The 19,369-nt window shown below is 37.9% G+C and overlaps 1 protein-coding gene across 1 annotated transcript; it reads right to left on the minus strand.

Annotated features, from left to right (window-relative positions):
- Window positions 1-15,210: 15,210 nt before the first annotated feature.
- Window positions 15,211-19,217, minus strand: PTGS2 (prostaglandin-endoperoxide synthase 2). The gene is made up of 5 exons (XM_019635433.1): window positions 18,988-19,217; window positions 18,622-18,868; window positions 18,019-18,305; window positions 17,483-17,630; window positions 15,211-17,351 (listed from the first exon to the last, which is right to left on the minus strand). Exons 2-5 carry the CDS (start codon window positions 18,815-18,817, stop codon window positions 16,942-16,944), a joined length of 1,041 nt encoding a protein of 346 aa, XP_019490978.1. The 5' UTR covers window positions 18,818-18,868; window positions 18,988-19,217; the 3' UTR covers window positions 15,211-16,941.
- Between the last annotated feature and the right edge of the window lie 152 nt (window positions 19,218-19,369).

Consider the following 19,369-nt stretch of genomic DNA (forward strand, 5'->3'; position numbering starts at 1 on the left):
TCCAAGGATGAACATGTGATCCCAGCCAGGCCAACCAGAAACTTGCATTTTGGAGTTTTTATTGAAACTAGAGAATAGGATTTCTCACCTGGGTCTTGAAGATGGAAGTATGTCATCAGGAAATGCCATCAGTCATCTTTCTTTCCACATGGGGAAACTAGTCCACAATGGGAAAAAAAAAATTGGGGTAAGGCACTCTTCACTGGCAGTCAACTCAGGAATGCTTTGCAACATGATCCAAGCAGAGATGGAAAGAAAGAGTGAATATTCTTTTTGCATAAAATTATATCAGGTGTATTAATGTTAACTGTCTCCATAGGAAGTGAAAGATTTGTAAGTGGGTAGAATCTCTCTAACAGCAATAAGTTTCCTAAAGAAAATCAACCTTCTCTATACTAGGCTGTTCATGCAGTAAGAGAAAATAGACCTCCATCTGGAATGGACACCTCCATCCCCTATTCTTTCCCTCCTCCTGAATTCACCCCATAAAATCAACAAACATTAAGACCCTTCCCTTCATAAAGTCAGCAGAAACAGAAGAGATGCCCACAGCTATAATTTGTAAGAATCTGAAGAGTAGTCACACCCACCATGTGTAGACAGTGTTTGTCACACCTCCATTCAAAGTTCCCAGAGAATCACCATCACATTTAGGACAAATCTAGCCTGACATCACCATGGCTTATGAGGCCCTAGATGATCTGGCGTAAGGCTTCCTTTCTGACCTCATCTTCTACTCGTTTCCTTCTTGTTCATTCCACTCCAGCCAGCCAGGCTCCTTGTTCTCAGACACTCTGAGCACCTCCCACTTCAGGACTCGTGCATGTTCTGTTTCCTCTTTCTGAGACATCTTTCTCTCGGACACCCACATGGCTCTCTCACTTCTTTCAAATCTCTGTTCAGATGTGATCTAATCTTTGAGGCCTTTACTGCCCTCCCTAAATAAAACAACCTACGCAAACTTATGTGCTATTTCTATAGTGCTTACCACTACTTACTTGTTTATTTGTTAACTGTCTGTCTCTGAAAGCAAGGACTCGATTGCTTTGGCCACTGCAGAATTCCCTGTACCCTCTGATGCATAGTAGCAAGTGCTCAATAACTATTCTTTGATTGGGTGAGTGAATGGGGTTGTGACATTCACTGTGACATTGTGATAATAATTGATTTTGTAATTATTGCTGAATTATTCAGAGTTCCGTGAGCCTTATTATTCTTACATTAGCATCACTAAATGTTTTCCTTTTCTAAAATAGGTCATGCACATACACGCATACACAGTGTAAGAATTTCTGACTTGGTAGAGTGGTACCCATAGTTAAAATCACTTTGGGTGGAATTAAGGGAGATAAAATTGTAAACAGACCATTGTCATTCAGGCTTCGAATGATGAAAGATTGAATTAGGCAAGTGGAAGTGGATAAAGGTACATATTAGAAATTTTAGGTGATACTATCAGCAGAACTTGGGAAGTGTCTGTCAGGAATGAGTTAAAGGGAATAGTCAAGGATGACTCCATATTTCTAGGTTGGGGTGCATGGTTGATGATAATGCTACCAATTGAAAGAGAGAGTACCAAAGAGGGTAATATGGAGGTGGGGATAATCATGAAGTTACAATAGTTTTGGCAAGACTGACCTAAAGTAATGATGAAGACAACCAAGCAGATATGACCATCAGACAACTGGACATACGAGGCTGAAGGTCAAAGTCATGGTCTGCAGATTTAGATTGTGATGTCTGCTCAGCATTCCAACCTGTCAACATGCTCTGAAAATGAAACCATCACGATCCCTCCAAAATTCCCCCTGCTCTTCTTTCTGTGTCATCTCTAGAGTGATATATTCAGATTTCACCATCTTAAAGTGGAAAAATGTAAACTGACTTACATTTAAACTCAGTATGATTTTACTGAATTTATAAATGCACCAAGTCTGATTATCCAATAAGAAGTCTTATAGTGAGAAAAACTGTCTCCCTATCTGAATCATTACTGCTCCCCTGAACCAACCCCTTTTAGCTCTCTGTATTTTCTTTTAGGATTAATCTTCATATTCCTAGATACTATACTTATACTATTTCTTGGTTTATCAATTTTACACATTTTCTATTAATTTCCTGTAATGAAGATGAGTTTTCAGCTTTGTTACTCTGTTCATCTCCTCTCCCATCATGCTAATCTAACTTTATCACTATTTTTTGTCAAATCAACAGATTGTTTACATTATTGTGAATATATAAAAAGCCTCAGAACTGAAAGTGTACTGACAGCTTATTTAGCTCTTCACTTTTGGCCCAAATTTAGTTTTTCCTTCAGCTAAATTCACTTAGCTTTTCATTTGCTTAGTCCGAATCCCCCTTTTTAAAAATATCTATGCTTCATATTTGTAAATATTCCATCATGTCTATTAAGTTGCTATCAATATTATTTTCCAAAATCTCAAACATGTCAGGTAATCTCTCGATTCCATATATTTTCTGGAGACCCAACCCCCAAGCACTTTGTCCTCCTGTTCCAGTTCAACCAGTTTCTTCTCGGCTTGCTGAGTGTCTCAGCCTCTTTCTTTAAGATTCATCATCAATGTGGAACTGAATTTTATCCTTCTACTGTGTTCAATACCTTGTTTAACAAGACCCATTATTTTCCTCTTTTTTGTTTTATGGCTTTATTTTACTGTAGCAATCCTCTAGTAACCTCCTGTGAACAGGTACTTAACAGGTCCATTTTTTCCCCCTTTCTTTCTTTTTTCAGTCCTTGCATCTCTGAAAAGTCTTATTTAGCCTCACATTTGATTTAGAATTTGGCTAGCTATAGAATTTCATCTTGAAATTCTTCCCACAGAATGTAAAAGTTATGTTTCCACTGATCCCTGGTATCCAGTGCTGTTCCTGAGAAGTCCAATGCCATCTAATTTTCTTTCTTTTAATTGTAATTTACTTTCACCCTTTCTTGGGAAATTGTTCTCCCCACTTCTTCATCATTGGTGTTCTGAAATTTCACAGCATTATGATTTGTATCTGTTTATATTTTCTAAGCTGATATTCAATAACCTCTTTTTACTATAAAAACATTTCACTTATAATTTAAACAAAACTCCCCTATAGTTTTATTGTTTTCTTTTTCTAACCTCCTTTTTTTTTTTAATTTATTGGGGAATTGGGGGAAGGGGAACAGACAAGTTGCTGTTGTTTTGTTCTTTAGTCTAGTTGTGGAGGATGTTGCTTCACTGGCCCAAGCTGGCACCATCATTGCGCTCTTCCCAGGCAAGGCATATCAGTCGCCGGCCTCTGGATGGCTGGCCGCTCACACTGGCTGCTGGCTACACACAGTAGCCCATGGCAACCCACTGCCACAGGGACTGCAGCCTACACCGTCGCCGGCGACTCATGGCAGCCCAGCTCCAGGTCGAGCTGCTGCTCGCCATCTTAGCTGCAGAGGGCAGTGTCGCTGGCCCTCAAATGTGGGATCCGAACCGGGGCCCTCTGGCATCCCAAGCCAGCTCTTAACCAACACACCACTTGGCCGGCCCTAACCCTCTTTTTTATTAGAAGTTAGCCCTCCTGGATTTTTCTAACTCTTTTATCTTTTCTTTCCCATTTCCCTTACATATCTTTTATTCTACTTTCCAGAAGATTGCCTTGAGTTTAACTTTCTATACAGACTGAATTCTTTACTGTTAGCAGCATATTTACTTTCCACAAACTTTTTATTAAAATTTACTTATTGCTTTATTTTTATAGCATTATCTTTTGTTTTAAGAAAGTCAGAATTTCTCATCTCAACATATTGAGTAAGGTAGGGTTTTTGCTAAGTGAGGGATGAGTGAGTAGTGGCAAGGCTGCCGAGGGTGGGGGAGTGAACCATGGTATGTTTTAGCTGATCTGCCTAACCCTCTCTACTCGCCTTCTCTGCTGCCTCTTAGATATTACCCCCTCAAGGAGTTTTCACCCCTACACTACTTTTCCAAAGGTGAACTCCTGATGCACTGAAGGGCCAATTGTGAAATGCAAAAATTATGCAATTAGTAGAAAAGAATGTAGGCCTTAGAGTGAGGGAGTTTGGGGGCAAGATTTTAAATCATAAACAATAAAAAATTCATAGTCTTGACTTCATAAAAAAGCAAAATTTCTGTTTAAAATAGTATTATGATGTTCTAATATACCAAAATATTTATAGTTATCTCTGGATGGTGAGAATGTATGATATGGAAGAAAGAAAACTCAAAAGATCAACTGACTGAAATGAAATTAAGGAATAAAGGATTAGGCCTAGCTGAGGTAGGAGTATAATAAGGTGTGAGTTAAGATGGGAGAGAGCTGTTAGTACAGAAATCATGGAAACATCAGGGGGTAAATTTTATGAGCTAATACAGCATTAAATGATAATAAAGGTTGCCTTGGAAAGGGGTGGATGGTGGCTGAAATGGAGAAGAACTGAAAATCATAGACCATTAAACGGATTATCTACACAATCCCTGTAATCTTCTAAAACATGGGCAAGAGTTGTGAGGAAGTGCAAGACTCTGAGCCATGTATCAAAATCCTCAATGTCTAATTGAGGATTGTCCAAGGATAATATGATCTAAGGAGTTGGTAGACTACACCTCTAGGATGAACTGCTTTATTCAAAGAAATATCCCATCATTCTCAGCTGTAACTAAAGCTGGCTATTCATAAATGGCAGTGCTTAGGATCAACCTAGGAGAAATTGTATTTGTAACAAAATATCATTACATTATATTTAATCCAACCATATTTCTCCTCTGCTTAGCTTTATTCATTAGACATTTTGTGTAGTGTTGAAAATCTCTACTTTCTTACTAAACTGACTACTCTTTAATATTTCAACCTCTTAATTTATATGCAAACCTAATTGTGTCAGTAAATTCAGGATAAAAGATGAAAGGTGGGGGAGAGCCTCTGAGATATGACAAGCTCTGAGAAATTTTATAAATCTACTGATTTACAGAACAAGTCTTTTAATCCTTTGTATATCATCTGATTGTTTTGTATGCCCCAGGTCTGGCTGACCCACTTCCTGGTTTGAAAAACACTGTCTGAAAGCCAAGAAAACACTGACAAGATTAGTCAGATTAATCCAGAGGAAGTACTTATAAGAACTCATTTTATTTATGTTTCTTTACAAACATTTCCACTCCTACCCTTTACCTAAACCATTAACACTCATCCTTCCCGCTCCCCTCCCTACAAAAAGCCCACCAGTTACAAAAACAAGTTTATACTCTGGTTCTCCATGGGTGGTCCTATGTTTGAGACAGTGCCAACAATTAGTGACGATTTTAGGACTGTTTTCTTTTGTTTTCCCTCTCATAACCTGCAGTAAAAGTAATATATACTTCCCTTCAATCCTGAAGTTTGTTTCTTCTTCTGACTCCATTGCCCTTTAATAGTTACTCAGTATTAACCTAATCGCTCCCTTAGAGGCTTCATTTCCAAATATAGCCCCACCAGGGGGGTTAGATCTTCAACATATGGATTTTGAGGGGACACACACACTCAGTCCATAACACCAGCTCCCTCACTTTATAAAGTAGAAAAATACCCAGAGAGAATTATAGGAACTCAAGATTCAAAAAGACCCAAAAGTTGTTAAGGTGAAACTTTCCCCTGATGTTTTCTACCAAAACCTTTTAAATAACTTGATAAAGTAAATTCGCGGTGAACTGGATCTCTTAGTTATTTGATTCTCAGTTGAAAGCTCTATGTCACTGCTACCCTCTCTCCTTATATACTTTGCTTAAGTCTATTCCAAGTTGTTAGGATTTCTTTTCACTGCAGGAGAATCCACTGCCCTAGGTTCTTCACTTGGGTCATGTTCAAAGGCTTAAAGAACTATCTGAAGCTTTATGACATTTGGGGGTTGTTGTGATTTTTATTTTAGATGTATAGCTTTGCTCAAGATAATCTATGATAGCAAAAGAGTCCATCCGCTAAACAGTAACTTTTTGCATCCTACCAGAGTGACTTAGTCTTCTCATTGCCAATGTCTTTCAGTGCTAGATGTGACATATCCACTCAATCAAAAACCAGTGAGGAGTATTTTGGGTGTTCCCAGTACTGAGCTTCGCTCTGAGAATAGAAAAATAAATACCACAATTCTGTAATAAAGACTTAGTGAAAAGAGAGAATAATTGTTAGGAGTTGGCAAGAACTAAGTTTATTGAGCATGCAAGTTTCTCTGACTCTAAAAACCCTTTTTTTTTTCTTTTTCATTTCACCATGTTATGATAATCTCCAATTTGACTTGCCTCCTTCTTCTGGATCTTATTAAAGCTTCAGCTCACTGGGAGTGAAGAATGTAACCATTTGTTTTCTCATTCAGAGCTGACATCACGTTGGGGAAAGGGGGGATTTTAGTGGTGTACTTATTTTGCAAGTGGACAAGTAAAGGCTTTCGTTTTCTATTTTAATTCCAAGAAGAAAATTATGCATTCTTCTTTAAAACCTCCATCCAATCCACACAAAATAGATAAGGGTTGATTTCAACAGAGATTCAGCAAAAAATGGTCATACGGGAAAGAAAGGTAATCAACTTTGCAACCAGTATTTGCAGAGAAATTCCCCCAAAAGGAAAATCTCGGGAAATTTAATGATGACTACATGAGCTTAAAGACTGTACTTAATGCAAATGTGTAAGGCAAGACCTAAGACAAATAAGTAATAAGGGCCTTGAAGCAAGAACCACACACCCTCTAATCCATGTGGGATGCCAGAAGGAGGGACCACAACATTAACGTGTAATAGAAGGAGACTGAGTTCAAAATGCACTCTACGATTTGATTTACACACGTGCGCGCAGTCTGACAATTAAGTCCGTGAACTTGTTGCAATGATGTTGCTAACCTTCCAACTGGACAAACAGTTAACCAGTTTACTATTTGGAAATGCTGAAAAGGCTGCGTGAAAAAATTGGATGACCTGAACTTTTCACCAACAATTCATGGCTCTTGCATCACAACAATGCACCAGCTCACACAGCACTGTCTGTGAGGGAGTTTTTAGCCAGTAAACAAACAACTGTATTGGAACACCCTCCCTGCTTACCTGATCTGGCCCCCAGTAACTTCTTTCTTTACCGGAAGATAAAGGAAATATTAAAAGGAAGACATTTTGATGACATTCAGGACATCAAGATAACACAACAGCTCTGGTGGCCATTCCAGATAAAGAGTTCCAAAATTGCTTTGAAGGGTGGACTAGGTGCTGGCATGGGTGCATAGCTTCCCAAGGGGAGTACTTTGAAGGTGACTGTAGTGGTATTCAGCAATGAGGCATGTAGCACTTTTTCTAGGATGAGTTCTCAAACTTAATCGTCCAACCTCCTGGTGTGTGTGTGTGTGTGTCTTCAAATATTGTGAAATATGTATATTTCTTGCCTTTTCCAGCTGCTAGATGCTTCCGACATTCTGGGTCCCTGGGCCTCTTCCATCTTGAAAGTCAGCAGGGGCTGGTCATGTCTTTCTCACGTTGTATCACACCGATACTGACTTTTCTGCCTTCCTCTTTCACTTTTAAGGACACTTATGATTGCATTGGGTAATTCAGGGTAATCTCTTTATTTTAAGGTCTGAAGATTTGCAAACTAAGTTCCATCTGCTGCTTTTTATGTTATATATATGACAAATTCTGGTATTAGGGCTTGGACAACTTCACAGGACGGCATAACTCTGTCTACTGCAACTACCAAGTTAAAAAATACTCTACTTAATGTTTCCTAAATAGTATGACAGGGCAGACCTTCCCTGAGCTGTAAAGCTTCTTACCCTGTCTCTTGTCCCCATTACACTGATGGAGAAAGAAAGAGCTATATTAAGTTACCACAGGATATGTAGGTATTAAGTTAACTTAGGAGTCATGTATGAGAGCAGGAAGTGTGTAGCCTTCTCTAGAACTTCTCACAGTATGACTGAACGAAATGAAACCCAGCAAGATTCCTAGCTCTTGATGTCACAGAAGCCAATAATAGAGCCTCAAATTCTACTTTCCCTGATTTATTTTCTCCATACAATATTAATATCAACACTCTTACATGACTGGAGAAATGAAAAACTAAAAAAGTCATTTGCCTTGATTGATAGGTTGAAATAGAAAAATAAAAATAGCCATCTTAAGTTGTATGTCAATCTGGAGCCAGGAATACAGTAGGCATTACTGTTCCCATTTTATATTTTAAAGGTGAGGGATGTGGGGCTCTTGCTAACCACCTGCTAGAAAGTGGCAGAGCCCATGTTTGCCCAACTCCATGCCCTGGCTATGAGCACATAGCCAGGGCACCACCATGCTATTAATATCAGGGATGTAAAAAGTCATATTCTTGACTTATACGAGCTGAATGAAGTAATTTAGTCTAGAAATTTACAATGGTATTTTAATTCTCAAGGTATCTCTGGCTCCTTCAAGTGATGCTCTAAATTTCTCAACATAAATTAGTCGTCATGTTCTAAATTTACATTTATGTGATTCACTTTATTAAGAATATTTGTGATATATGACACCTTTTAAATGAATGAAGAGAATTAATATAAGAAAAGGGAGAGCTGTATCAATCTATTTGGTGTTAAACTCCCCAAAGCTGAAGCTTTAATATAATTAGACTGTCTTCAATATTCAAAGAGTCGCTCTCTCTCTCTCTCTCTCTCTCTCTCTTTGAAGCAGGCACCTTCCGTCTTAGACTGCATTTCAGATAACCCAATATTTACAACATTTTTTAACAGTAATAAATCAAGTCTGAATAAAATATACCATGACAATGTTACAGAAAATTTACATTTTAAGTGGTAGTTTTCAGGGTGTGGATGAAAGGAACATTCTTGTCCTGTGCATCATCTCCAACTATTTTTTTGCTTAAGTCGATTGTTTCCCCATTGGCCTTTCTTCCTTCCTTGGATCTTTCTGTGGACTATGTAAGTGGAAACACTCTTTCAAGAGCATGTAAAATATACCCCACCCTGTCTGTTGTGGATGTTGTCATCATCAGATATTGAGTAACAGCCAAGGAAAGTCACACCATGATGGTTACACATCATCTGTTGGGAATAATTATGGACATGAGAGGGCAGGTGAAACACTATCTGGACAGAGTCCACTCGCACAACAACACTGAGGCACAAGAGGCTGAGACACAAGGCCAGCCCAAGTCTTAGGCATCTTCCGTTTGGCTTCCGTGATGCGTTGTCTAGGAAAAGAAACTGATTGGGAAGTATGCTGAGGATAACTGGTCCTGAGTTCTTTATTTTATCAAATAATGATCTAGCCTTTGCAGCTCCTTTCCGTGGGTCCAGCTTGTAGGCAGTTTGGCCATTTATTTATCTGAGCGAATTTACATAGACATACATCCTACTTAATTTAAGGCATTTAAATGAATTATTATGAGAGCAATACGATCCCTTTTGAATAGTGATTGTGTTTAATGAGGGTCCTCAAAAGCAGTGCTTTTTGGTCTGGATTGAAAAACAGAATGGTTTGCCAAACTGTGTCCTAGTTATCTTAAGCAACGCCCCTCTACTTCATAGACTGTAGCGAAGCTCTGCAAACACTTGAGCCCTTAATGGTACACTGGAATTGGAGATGAAATTGGGGGACAATTGTGATGGTTAAATCTTTTTTCAAGCCTCAGCTTTGTTGAAAACTATAGAATAAAACAGCTCTGAGTTTCCTAAATCTGTGATATTGTTGTTAACGTATAATCATTAAATAAGTTATAACACATGTCACAGGTATCTCTCTATACCTGTTTATGTGGAATGAAGGAAAGTGAGGGGACATCCGGGGTTCAATTTTGAAAATGATAAGTAACAGCTTCTTATTGCTAAAGTGATCATTTAAATATTGAGAAATACGTAATAGCCATATATCACTCAAGGTTTTAATTTGGGGTGTGTATTTACTTACTTTCTATTTTTTTTCCATCTTTCCAACTATCAGTAAGTGCCCTCATCAAAAAGAAATTGCCTTTCATTGAGGCCCTGAAATCTTTTCTTGTGAGTGAAGTACATGAGCTTCAGCACATGAACTTTATAACAATTATTTCAATTTTGCAATGATTTGCTTTGATTTTTCATTACTCACTCCATTATTTATTGTTGTGATTATTAAATAAGTTACTTTCACATAAGTGATGTGCAGTGAAGTCTATATACAGTATTTGGTTATGATATACCCAAAACATTATCACTTATAAGAAATAGGATGACCCTGGCACATTTGTAATCTTTACTACAGTTCTAACATAGTAAACCCTCTATTCAGTTAGAGTGACTGGGAGCTCTCTTTCTTTGTACATTATATTCTACAATAAGGATTGAAATTTGCAGGCTGGAAACTCAGGCAGGGTTTTCGTGGTGCTGTCTTGAGAATTCCTTCTTTTCCTGGGAACCTCAGTCTTTGCTCTTAATGCCTTCAACTGGTTGGATGAGGATCACCATGATATGGAGAAGTATATGCCTTACTCAAAGTCCATTGATTTCAATGTCAGTCACACCTAACAATTTCTTCACAGCAACATCTAGGCTGGTGTTTGACCAAACAATTGGGCACCATAGCTTAGCCAATTTGACATATAAAATTAACCATTCTCATTAATCTTTTAAATTTTAATGATTCTAATGGTATGTAGTAGCATCCCACTGTGGTTTTAATTTGCATTTCCCTGATGACTAATGATGTTGAACACATTTTCATGTACTTATTGGATATTCATATATCATTCTGTGTAAGTTCCTGCTTTTGTTTTTTATTAAATTGTTTTTTTACTGAGTTAGAGGAGTTATCCATATATTCGATGTTCAAGTCCTTTGTTAGATATGTGTACTGTGATTATTTCCTATGAGTTGGTGTCTTCTCTTTTCATTTTCCTAGTGTAGTCTTTTGGTGAGTAAATTTTCTAATTTTATCAAGTCTACTTTATTAATTGTTTTTCTTTTTGGTTTGTACTTTCTGGATAAAATTTAAAATTCTTTGTCTACCCTAGGTTCATGAACATATTATACTATTTCTTTCTTGAAGCTTTTTACTTTTAGCTTTTACCTGTAGATCTATGAACTATCTTGAATTAGTTATGTGTACTGTGATGTATAATTGTGGTTCTTTTTTTCATGGGGATATTCAGTTGTTCCCTGACCACTTATTGAAAAGAGTTTTTTGGTTTACCCATTAGATTGCGTTGACACTGTTGTCAACAGTATATAATTGTCTGGCTGAGCTAGAATCTCCATCCTAATTAAATTCCTTGGAGAGATAATTTTATTTTTCTCAGCTTGGGTTGGGTCCAATCCACTGTGGCAGTTTGGATGAGGGTTAAGGAAATCACATGGTACAAAAACAGCCTGTAAAGCTGTTCCCTCTACCAAGAATGACATTGCATCTCTTCCTTAGTTTTTTCATTTTTTATTTTGAAATAACTATTAATTCACAGGAAATTGCAAAGAAATGTACAGAGAGGTTCCAGGCAAACTTTACACCTCCACCCACAAGGTTGACATCTTGCATAATTGTAGTAAAATATCAAAATCAGGAAATTGACTGTGATAAAATACAGAGAGCTCATTCAGGCTTCACCATTTATACATGCATTCGTGTGTGTGTGTGTGTGTGTGTGTGTGTGTGTGTGTGTAGTTCTATGCAATTATGTCACATATGGAGCTTTGTAGAACTACCAACTTAGTCAAGATAACAGAAATGTTCTATCAGCACAAGGCTTCTCCACTCTACCCCTTTTTAGCTATAGCTAACCCCCATCCCTAATCTGGTAACCACTAATCTGTTCTCCATTTCTATAGTTTTATTTCAAGAATGTTATGTAAATAGAACCATACAGCAAGTAACTTTCAAGATTGGCTTTTTTTTTCACTCAGCATGATTTCCTTGCATTCTATCCACATTGTTGCATGTATCAATAGTTTGTTTGTTCTGCTGCATAGTACTCAATGATATGGATATAGAGCAGCTTGCCACAGTTTGTTTCACCATTAACTTTTTTTTTTAAGATTTTATTGGGGAATTGGAGGAGGGGAACAGTGTTGGAGAATTGGGGAAGGGGAACAGACAAGTTGCTGTCCTTTTGTTCTTCAGTCTAGTTGTGGAGGACGTCGCTTCATTGGCCCATATTGGTATTATCACTGCGCTCTTCCCAGGTGAGGCAGATCCGTCGCCGGCCTCTGGATGGCCACTCAGGGCAGCCCTTGGCAGCTCACGCTGGCTGCTGGCTACACACGGTAGCTTATGGCAACCCACTGCAGTAGGGGCTGCAGCCTATGCCGTCACTGGCAACTCACGGCAGCCCAGCTCCAGGTCCAGCTGTTGTTCATCATCTTAGCTGTAGAGGGCACAGCGTCACTGGCCCTCATGTGAGTTCCAAACCAGGGCCCTGCTGCTCAGTGCTGGCGCCCCAAGCCAACTCTTAACCAATGTGCCACTCGGCCGACCCATAATCATTAACTTTTTGAAGGACATTTGGATTATTGCCAGTTTGAGACTATTATGAATAAAGTTGCTGTCAACATTCACATACAGATTTTTGCACAGATATAGGTTTTATTTTTCTGGGATCAATGCCCAAGAGAGCAATGGCTGGGTTGTATGATATGGCAGGCAAAATAATGAACCTCCAAATATGTCCATGCCCTAATCCCTAGAACCTGTTAATATGTTGCCTTACAAGGCAAAAGGGACTTTGTATATGTGAAAAATTTAAGATCATGAGAAGGGGAGATTTTCCTGCATTATCTTCATGGGCCCAATATAATCAAAAGGGCCCTTATGGGAGGAAGGCAAGAGGGTCAGAGTCAGGCACATATTCGAAGGCACTACGCTGCCAGCTTTGATGATAGAGAAAGGGATTGAAGCAATGAATGCAGGTAGCCTCTAGAAGCTGGGAAAAGTGAGAGACAGATTCTCCCCTAGAGTGTCCAGAAGAAACACCACTCTATTGACACCTTGATTTTAACTCATAAGACCTATTTCTGACTTCTGACATCCAGAAGTATAGATAATAATTTTGTGTTGTGTTAAGCCTGTAAGCCTGTGGTAGGTAATTTGTTATAGCATCAGTAGAAAACCTGATATACATGGTAATTGATTTTTTAACTTTAGAAGAAACTGCCAAACTATTTTCCAGAATGGATATCTCCATTTTTTAAGGTTTTACTCTTCCTTCAAGAATCAACACATAGTCTTCTTCTTTCATGAAGCCTATTCCTATTCATTTATTGAATACTTTTGAATGCCTTTTAAGTGGCAGACACTGTTTTGAGAGCAGCAAACAATGCAAAGAAGGGCCTTGCTTTTGTAGACATGAAATTCTAGTGAGGGGACATAGATAGTAAGTACAAAAACATACAAATCAAGATAATATCAGATAGAAATAAATGCCATAAAGGAAACAAAATAGCTTTAGTAGTTCCTTTAGCTTAGGTGGTTGGAGAAGGCTTTTCTAAGAGGGGAAATTTAAGCTGAGATTTGAATGTTGAGAAGGATCCAGCCATGCAAAAATCTGCAGAAGGAGTATTCTAGATAGGGCCAACAGCTTGAAACCACTGCTAGTGAGCAAAGCAGAAGAAAAGTGGCACAATGAACAAGGATGAGGAATTCTAGTAGATCAGATCTAATAGCTAGGCAGGGGATAGATCACTGAGTCCCTCCTAAGATAGGATAAGGAGTTTAGATTTATCCATTGTGGAATAGGAAAGACTGGAAGATTTCAAATAGGGGAGGGGCATGATCTGATTCATGTTTGAAAATGGCTGCTCATAAGAAGAATGGTTTGGAGGAGGCAAAAATAGAAGAGGGAAAACCAATGAAGAGATTATTGCACTGACTAGGTTATTGGTAATGGAGTTGGAGAAAAGGTGACAGATTTAGGAGTTATTCATGGGAGATAGTTAACAAGATTGGTGCTGGATTGGCTATGGGCATGAAGGAAAGAGGACTTTTTGTTTGAGACCTAGGTAATGGTGGTGTTCTTAAGTTTGGATTACTATTAGTTTGGGTATATGTGTATGATGCTGAGAGGGCAGAGATATAAAATAAGCCATTATTCATGTATTTGAGTGGAGAAGTTGTCAATTGGCAATTAGAAGTTGGCCCTGGAGACATAAATTTGGGAATGATTAGTGTTTCAATTTATGAGTTTGGATGGGATTCACCTGGAAGAATGCAGATAAAGAAGAGAGGGGGATCAAGATATTCAATTTATAGGTACAGTAGAGGATGAAGAGCTTTAAAAAAATCTGAGTAGTAGCGCTCTGTGAAGGTGGAGCAAGACCAGGACACTATCAAATCATGAAGCCAAGAAAAACAAAAATCTTTCAGAAAAGAAGCTATAGACATTTGTGTTTAAGGCTACCGAGACGTCAAACAGATTAGGAGGATGGTTGAAATTAATTAACTTGTGCCAGTTAAGTACAATGAAGGGAGAGTAGATGGGAGTGATTATAATGGTGGGCAATGGAATCTGAGCTTGATGCATCAGGAAGGAAATGTGAAGATAAATGGGGTGATAAATAGTTTAATGATGAAGTTGATGGGTCAGTAGGCTCAGTGAAACTGGAGAGTTAGAAATTAGAGTGTGAATACTGTTATTCACAGTAGAGTGTAGAGCTGTTAATGTTGGTCAAAATGGAGGATGCTTGAAATCAAGATTTGGAAAATTAATGATGAGATCAAGGTATGTATGATCCTAGGAAATATGGTGGAAGAAGTCATCACAGTAATGGAGGCCAAGGAAGAGAGAGGCCAGGCAGAATGTTAATTATGTGGCCCATATGAATATTGAAATTACTACCAACATGTCAAGAGTAGGGGTACAACAGAAGCCAACGAGCCAGGTATCAATGGTTTGCCCAACTGAATATAACCTCTTCCTCTTTGAACTTCCTTTTAAATTTTGTACCGTCTTAGTAACTCTTTCCTTATTCTTTGCCTTTTGTGTACTTGGTATTCTTTCCATCTTCTAGAATAGGCAATGGAAACCAGTTTGTTGCTATCTTCTACAGCACAAAGCACACCTTGTCCAATGTGTGGTAATGAAAGAGAAATTATAAATAGTGATCCTAGGAAGCCTTGATGTAACTGAGGGCAGAACCATTTCATTAAGAGCTAGAGCTAGTCTAGTTTGGAATAGATAGACTACAAGACAATGATTTACTTTAAGTATAACACTTTAGACAAATCATACGTCATACGACAAAGATATATGGAAACAGTCGAAATTTATTTTAGAAGGGACTTTTCAATTTTTAAATAGTATAAAAATAAACAGACATATTTCAATGCTGACATTTTACATAAGTTAATTTAAATACATATTTGTCTCAGGCACCCAAACATTCACATATACATTCCCAATTCCTAGGTTCAGACAGCAGGTTAATGTTAATAGCCAATTAGTTTTTAAATCAGTGAAGTGAACAGTTTTTCATACAAGGCTTTCTAATATTGACTATTTCTTTTTTAACCATAAACTTTTTAAACATAAAATCTTAAATAAAAATTCCCCTGAGTTATTTCTCTTTAATGAAATTTCATTTTCTCCCTCTGCCTGAGACATGCTTTTCATTATTTACACAAATACTAATGTTATCCAGGATCAGTGCTTGACTTAAAACCAGTGCTTTGCACAGAATGTCTTCTCAATAAGCTATGGTTGAATGAATTAATGGACCATCCACAGGTCCTTGAAAAATGTATAAAAGGTCAGTCTTACAACACATCCAGGCTAATGAGACAGAAAGTTTTCTGTGGGCTGGTGTATATAGTAAACCTTAAAGAGAACTTCCAACCTTATAGATCTCAATGTACCAGAGTTGGGATCCTGAAAATTTATTCACAAATCTTAATCCAATACTTTCTTATAATTCAGAGAGGTAATTTGTCAAACTCAAAAATAATTCAGAGAGGTATCCCTAAGAAGACAGAGTGATTCTGACATAATGCAAAAAAAAAAAAAAAGAAGTCAATAACTTCTGGCTTCAACTCAGTTTGTAATAATAATATCCTGACAAAACATAAATAATAATCCTCAATAAATTAAGTAACAACATACAGTACCAGAAAATGTCAGTTGACAATGAGATGTGGAAAAGAAGAAGCATTGTCTTCCTGGGAACTATTCAGGAATTGTTTGCTTTTGTTTTTGAAGGGGAAAGGACATTCATGAGAATTGGAATATAACTTTCTTCCTGTCAAGAACCTCCTACAGTTCCTTCTGAGGTATTATCCTCTTTGTAGACTTCTTTGGTTACACAGTTAAAATTCATTATGAAGTTCTCTGTCTTTCAAGCCTACCTTTTTGTCAAGGCCTGTTTCGAGGGCTTTTGTTTTCTTTTACCCCTCTAAAGAGGAGCTAAATAGTAGTCCTGAGCTGAGGTTTTCCTGAAAACTTGCAAAGGTTCAGATGAGAAAATATAGACAGAGTCCAAAGAAAGACAAACTCAGATCGTAAAACCAGGGAAACAAAATGGAAGAAATAACCTGAGCAGAAGAGGATTTCCCTTAGCACAATGGCTGAAAGAAGAAAATAAAAAGAAAAAGAAAACAGTGTGCAGGTAGTTGCTTCCAATGTATCAGGGAAGATACACTGTAAGTATCAATAGTACAGAGAGAAAGTTGCAGCATTTTGTCATCTTCCAAAAACATTTCAACGTTCAAACATCTTTGACTTCGTTCTTATTCTAACAATCTAAATTGAAATTCAAGTAAAAAAGATGTCAAATTCATCTCCCATTGCTTTATAAAAAAGAAGGAAAACTGGTTTTCCCTTGAACTTGAAGAAAAGACACCTTTAAATTACAGACATGAAAATCTTCACATGTGTAACCCCTTCTCCTTAACAGAAGGCATTAAGTCACGTAAGGACTTTCATATAAATATTAAATAAGTAAAAGAGATTGTTCATATAAATAAATAAATATGATCAATAGGCTTCTACAGTTCAGTTGAACGTCCTTTCAGTAGTACTGTAGGATTAATATCATCCAGTCCAGAGTGGGAAGGGCTTGCATTGATGGTGACTGTCTTGGTGGGTTCCGGGTCTTGAACACTGAACGAAGTAGAAGGACAGCCTTTCACGTTATTGCAGATAAGAGACTGAATTGAGGCAGTGTTGATGATTTTAAAACCTACTTCTCCACCAAAAGTGCTAGGCTTCCAGTACTGAGGAGAACATATAGGATTGCCCATAAGTCCCTTCAAGGAGAAAGGTGCTCCAAGTTCTACCATGGTCTCACCAAAGATGGCGTCTGGACGAGGCTTCTCTACCAGAAGGGCAGGATACAGCTCCATGGCATCAACGTCACCATAGAGGGCTTCTAACTCCGCAGCCATTTCCTTCTCGCCTGTGAAGGTGACAAAGACAGAGATGCAACCGATGTAAAACTTGACAGAATAAAAACGATAGTTTTACCCCTTTGCTCAATCTGCGTGCAGCTTCTCTGATATTTCCATTTGACCTTAGAATCTTTCTCACCTGTAAGTTCTTCAAAGGATGCATAGGGCTTCATCAGAAAGCGTTTGCGGTACTCATTCAGAGACTGATATTTCATCTGCCTGCTCTGGTCGATTGAGGCCTTTGCTACATGTTGTACTGCAGCTGGGAGATTCCTACCACCAGCAACCTGTGGAAAATAAATTATATTATAAGACAGAAACTTGAGGCATCTTTACAATTTCTATTTTAAAAGCATCCCTTGGGTACAAAGTAGGAAAGACCTACACTCCTGGCTGAGATCTAAACTTTGAAATATTTCTTTCTGTAATCTGTCAGATTACAGAAAGTTGTTGAAAATATCTATATTTTAAGGTATGATGACGTATTGCCATTTGATAACTCTAGACTAAAAGCTTTGACGTTTCAGAAAACGTTAGGCTTCTTGTTTCAAGAAAAGAATTTTACAAGCAAGATAATCACTTGTTTAGTAAGTTTAACGAAAACCGTTTCTGTGGCAGAAATTCTAGTTTTGACTAGTCCTTGATTTTGTTTTGTTTTTCAATACTAATGCTTACCCTCCCAGCAATTTGCCTGCTGAATGATTCAACAAACTGGGTCAGCCCATGTTCCATTAATATCGAGTTGTTGTAGAGAAACTGCCGATAGTTGTACTCCTGATCTTCAATTTGAAAGGTGTCAGGCAGAAGGGGATGCCAGTGGTAGAGCGTGTTAAACTCAGCAGCAATACGGTTCTGGTACTGGAATTGTTGGTTGAAAAGCAGCTCTGGGTCAAACTTCAGTTTAAAGTGATAGCCACTCAAGTGCTGTACATAGTCTTCTATCACGATCTTAATAGTTTCTCCTATTTGCACAAAATAAAGAACGTAGAACATTTCATTCTTCCTGATCACTAACTTTCAAGCAACGGAAATGCAGTTTCTTTAATTGGCTATTCCTTGACTTCTGCTTTTTCCTTTTTCCCATCGCGTCAAAAGGTAGTTGTAGTACAATCATGCTCAAGGATGCAGTTCATATGGAGCATGTGATTTTGCTTTCAGGACCCCCACCCCCCGCCCGCTGCCCTGCCCAAAGGATTTCTTCAAACACAGCAGAGGTAACAAACTAGTTTTATCCCCAGGGAAGAGGTTTTCTTTAAATGATTTTCTCATCTTCCTTACCTATGAGTATCAGCCTGCTCGTCTGGAACAACTGCTCATCATCCCATTCCGGATGCTCCTGTTTAAGCACATCACACACTCTGTTGTGCTCTCGAAGCCAAATCGTGGCATACATCATCAGGCCAGGCACCAGGCCGAACACCTCCTGCCCCACAGCAAACCGCAGGTGTTCAGGGACATGAGGGGGATAGATCATCTCCACCTGAGAATCTTTGACTGTGGGAGGATACACCTCTCCATCAATTACCTTAAGAAAAAAAGTAATAAGTACACATTAATTAAAAAGTTAAGAAATGAATTTTAATCAGAGATTTAAAATATAAGTGGGGAGTCATAATTAATTCTTAATATTCAAATGCAACAAACCTGATATTTCAGTTTTCCATCCTTGAAAAGGCGCAGTTTATGCTGTCTATCCAAAGTTTCACCATAAACATGATTTAAATCCACCTAGAAGAGTATGGGAAAATTTCAATTTGTTGCTGTTGAAGTTGTTCTTGTGTAAAGTGTCTATGATATAATTTATCATTAAATAATGTGATGATGTAGCTTGCTTTGATTAAAATTTTTCAATAAAACCCTTTTCATAGCCACAAAATACTAAATTAGTTTATCTACTGAAGCTACAAACCTATGTATGCCTCATGTTTAAGAGTATCAGTATCTCATATGGAGCTTATAAATATATCACATGCTTCACTATAATTATATGACTTTTCCTTTAAAAAACAACAGAAAATTTATTATT

This window comes from Hipposideros armiger, unplaced genomic scaffold (genome assembly GCF_001890085.2).
Source record: "Hipposideros armiger isolate ML-2016 unplaced genomic scaffold, ASM189008v1 scaffold_22, whole genome shotgun sequence".
Taxonomy (NCBI): domain Eukaryota; kingdom Metazoa; phylum Chordata; class Mammalia; order Chiroptera; family Hipposideridae; genus Hipposideros; species Hipposideros armiger.

Coding starts and splice junctions, on each gene's coding strand:
- PTGS2 (XM_019635433.1), bottom strand. CDS start 18,817: ATGATCTATCCCCCTCATGTCCCTGAACACCTGCGGTTTGCTGTGGGG. Junction 18,306..18,621: donor GAGCAGGCTGATACTCATAG/GTAAGGAAGATG, acceptor TTGTGCAAATAG/GAGAAACTATTAAGATCGTG. Junction 17,352..17,482: donor ATCCTTTGAAGAACTTACAG/GTGAGAAAGATT, acceptor TCACCTTCACAG/GCGAGAAGGAAATGGCTGCG.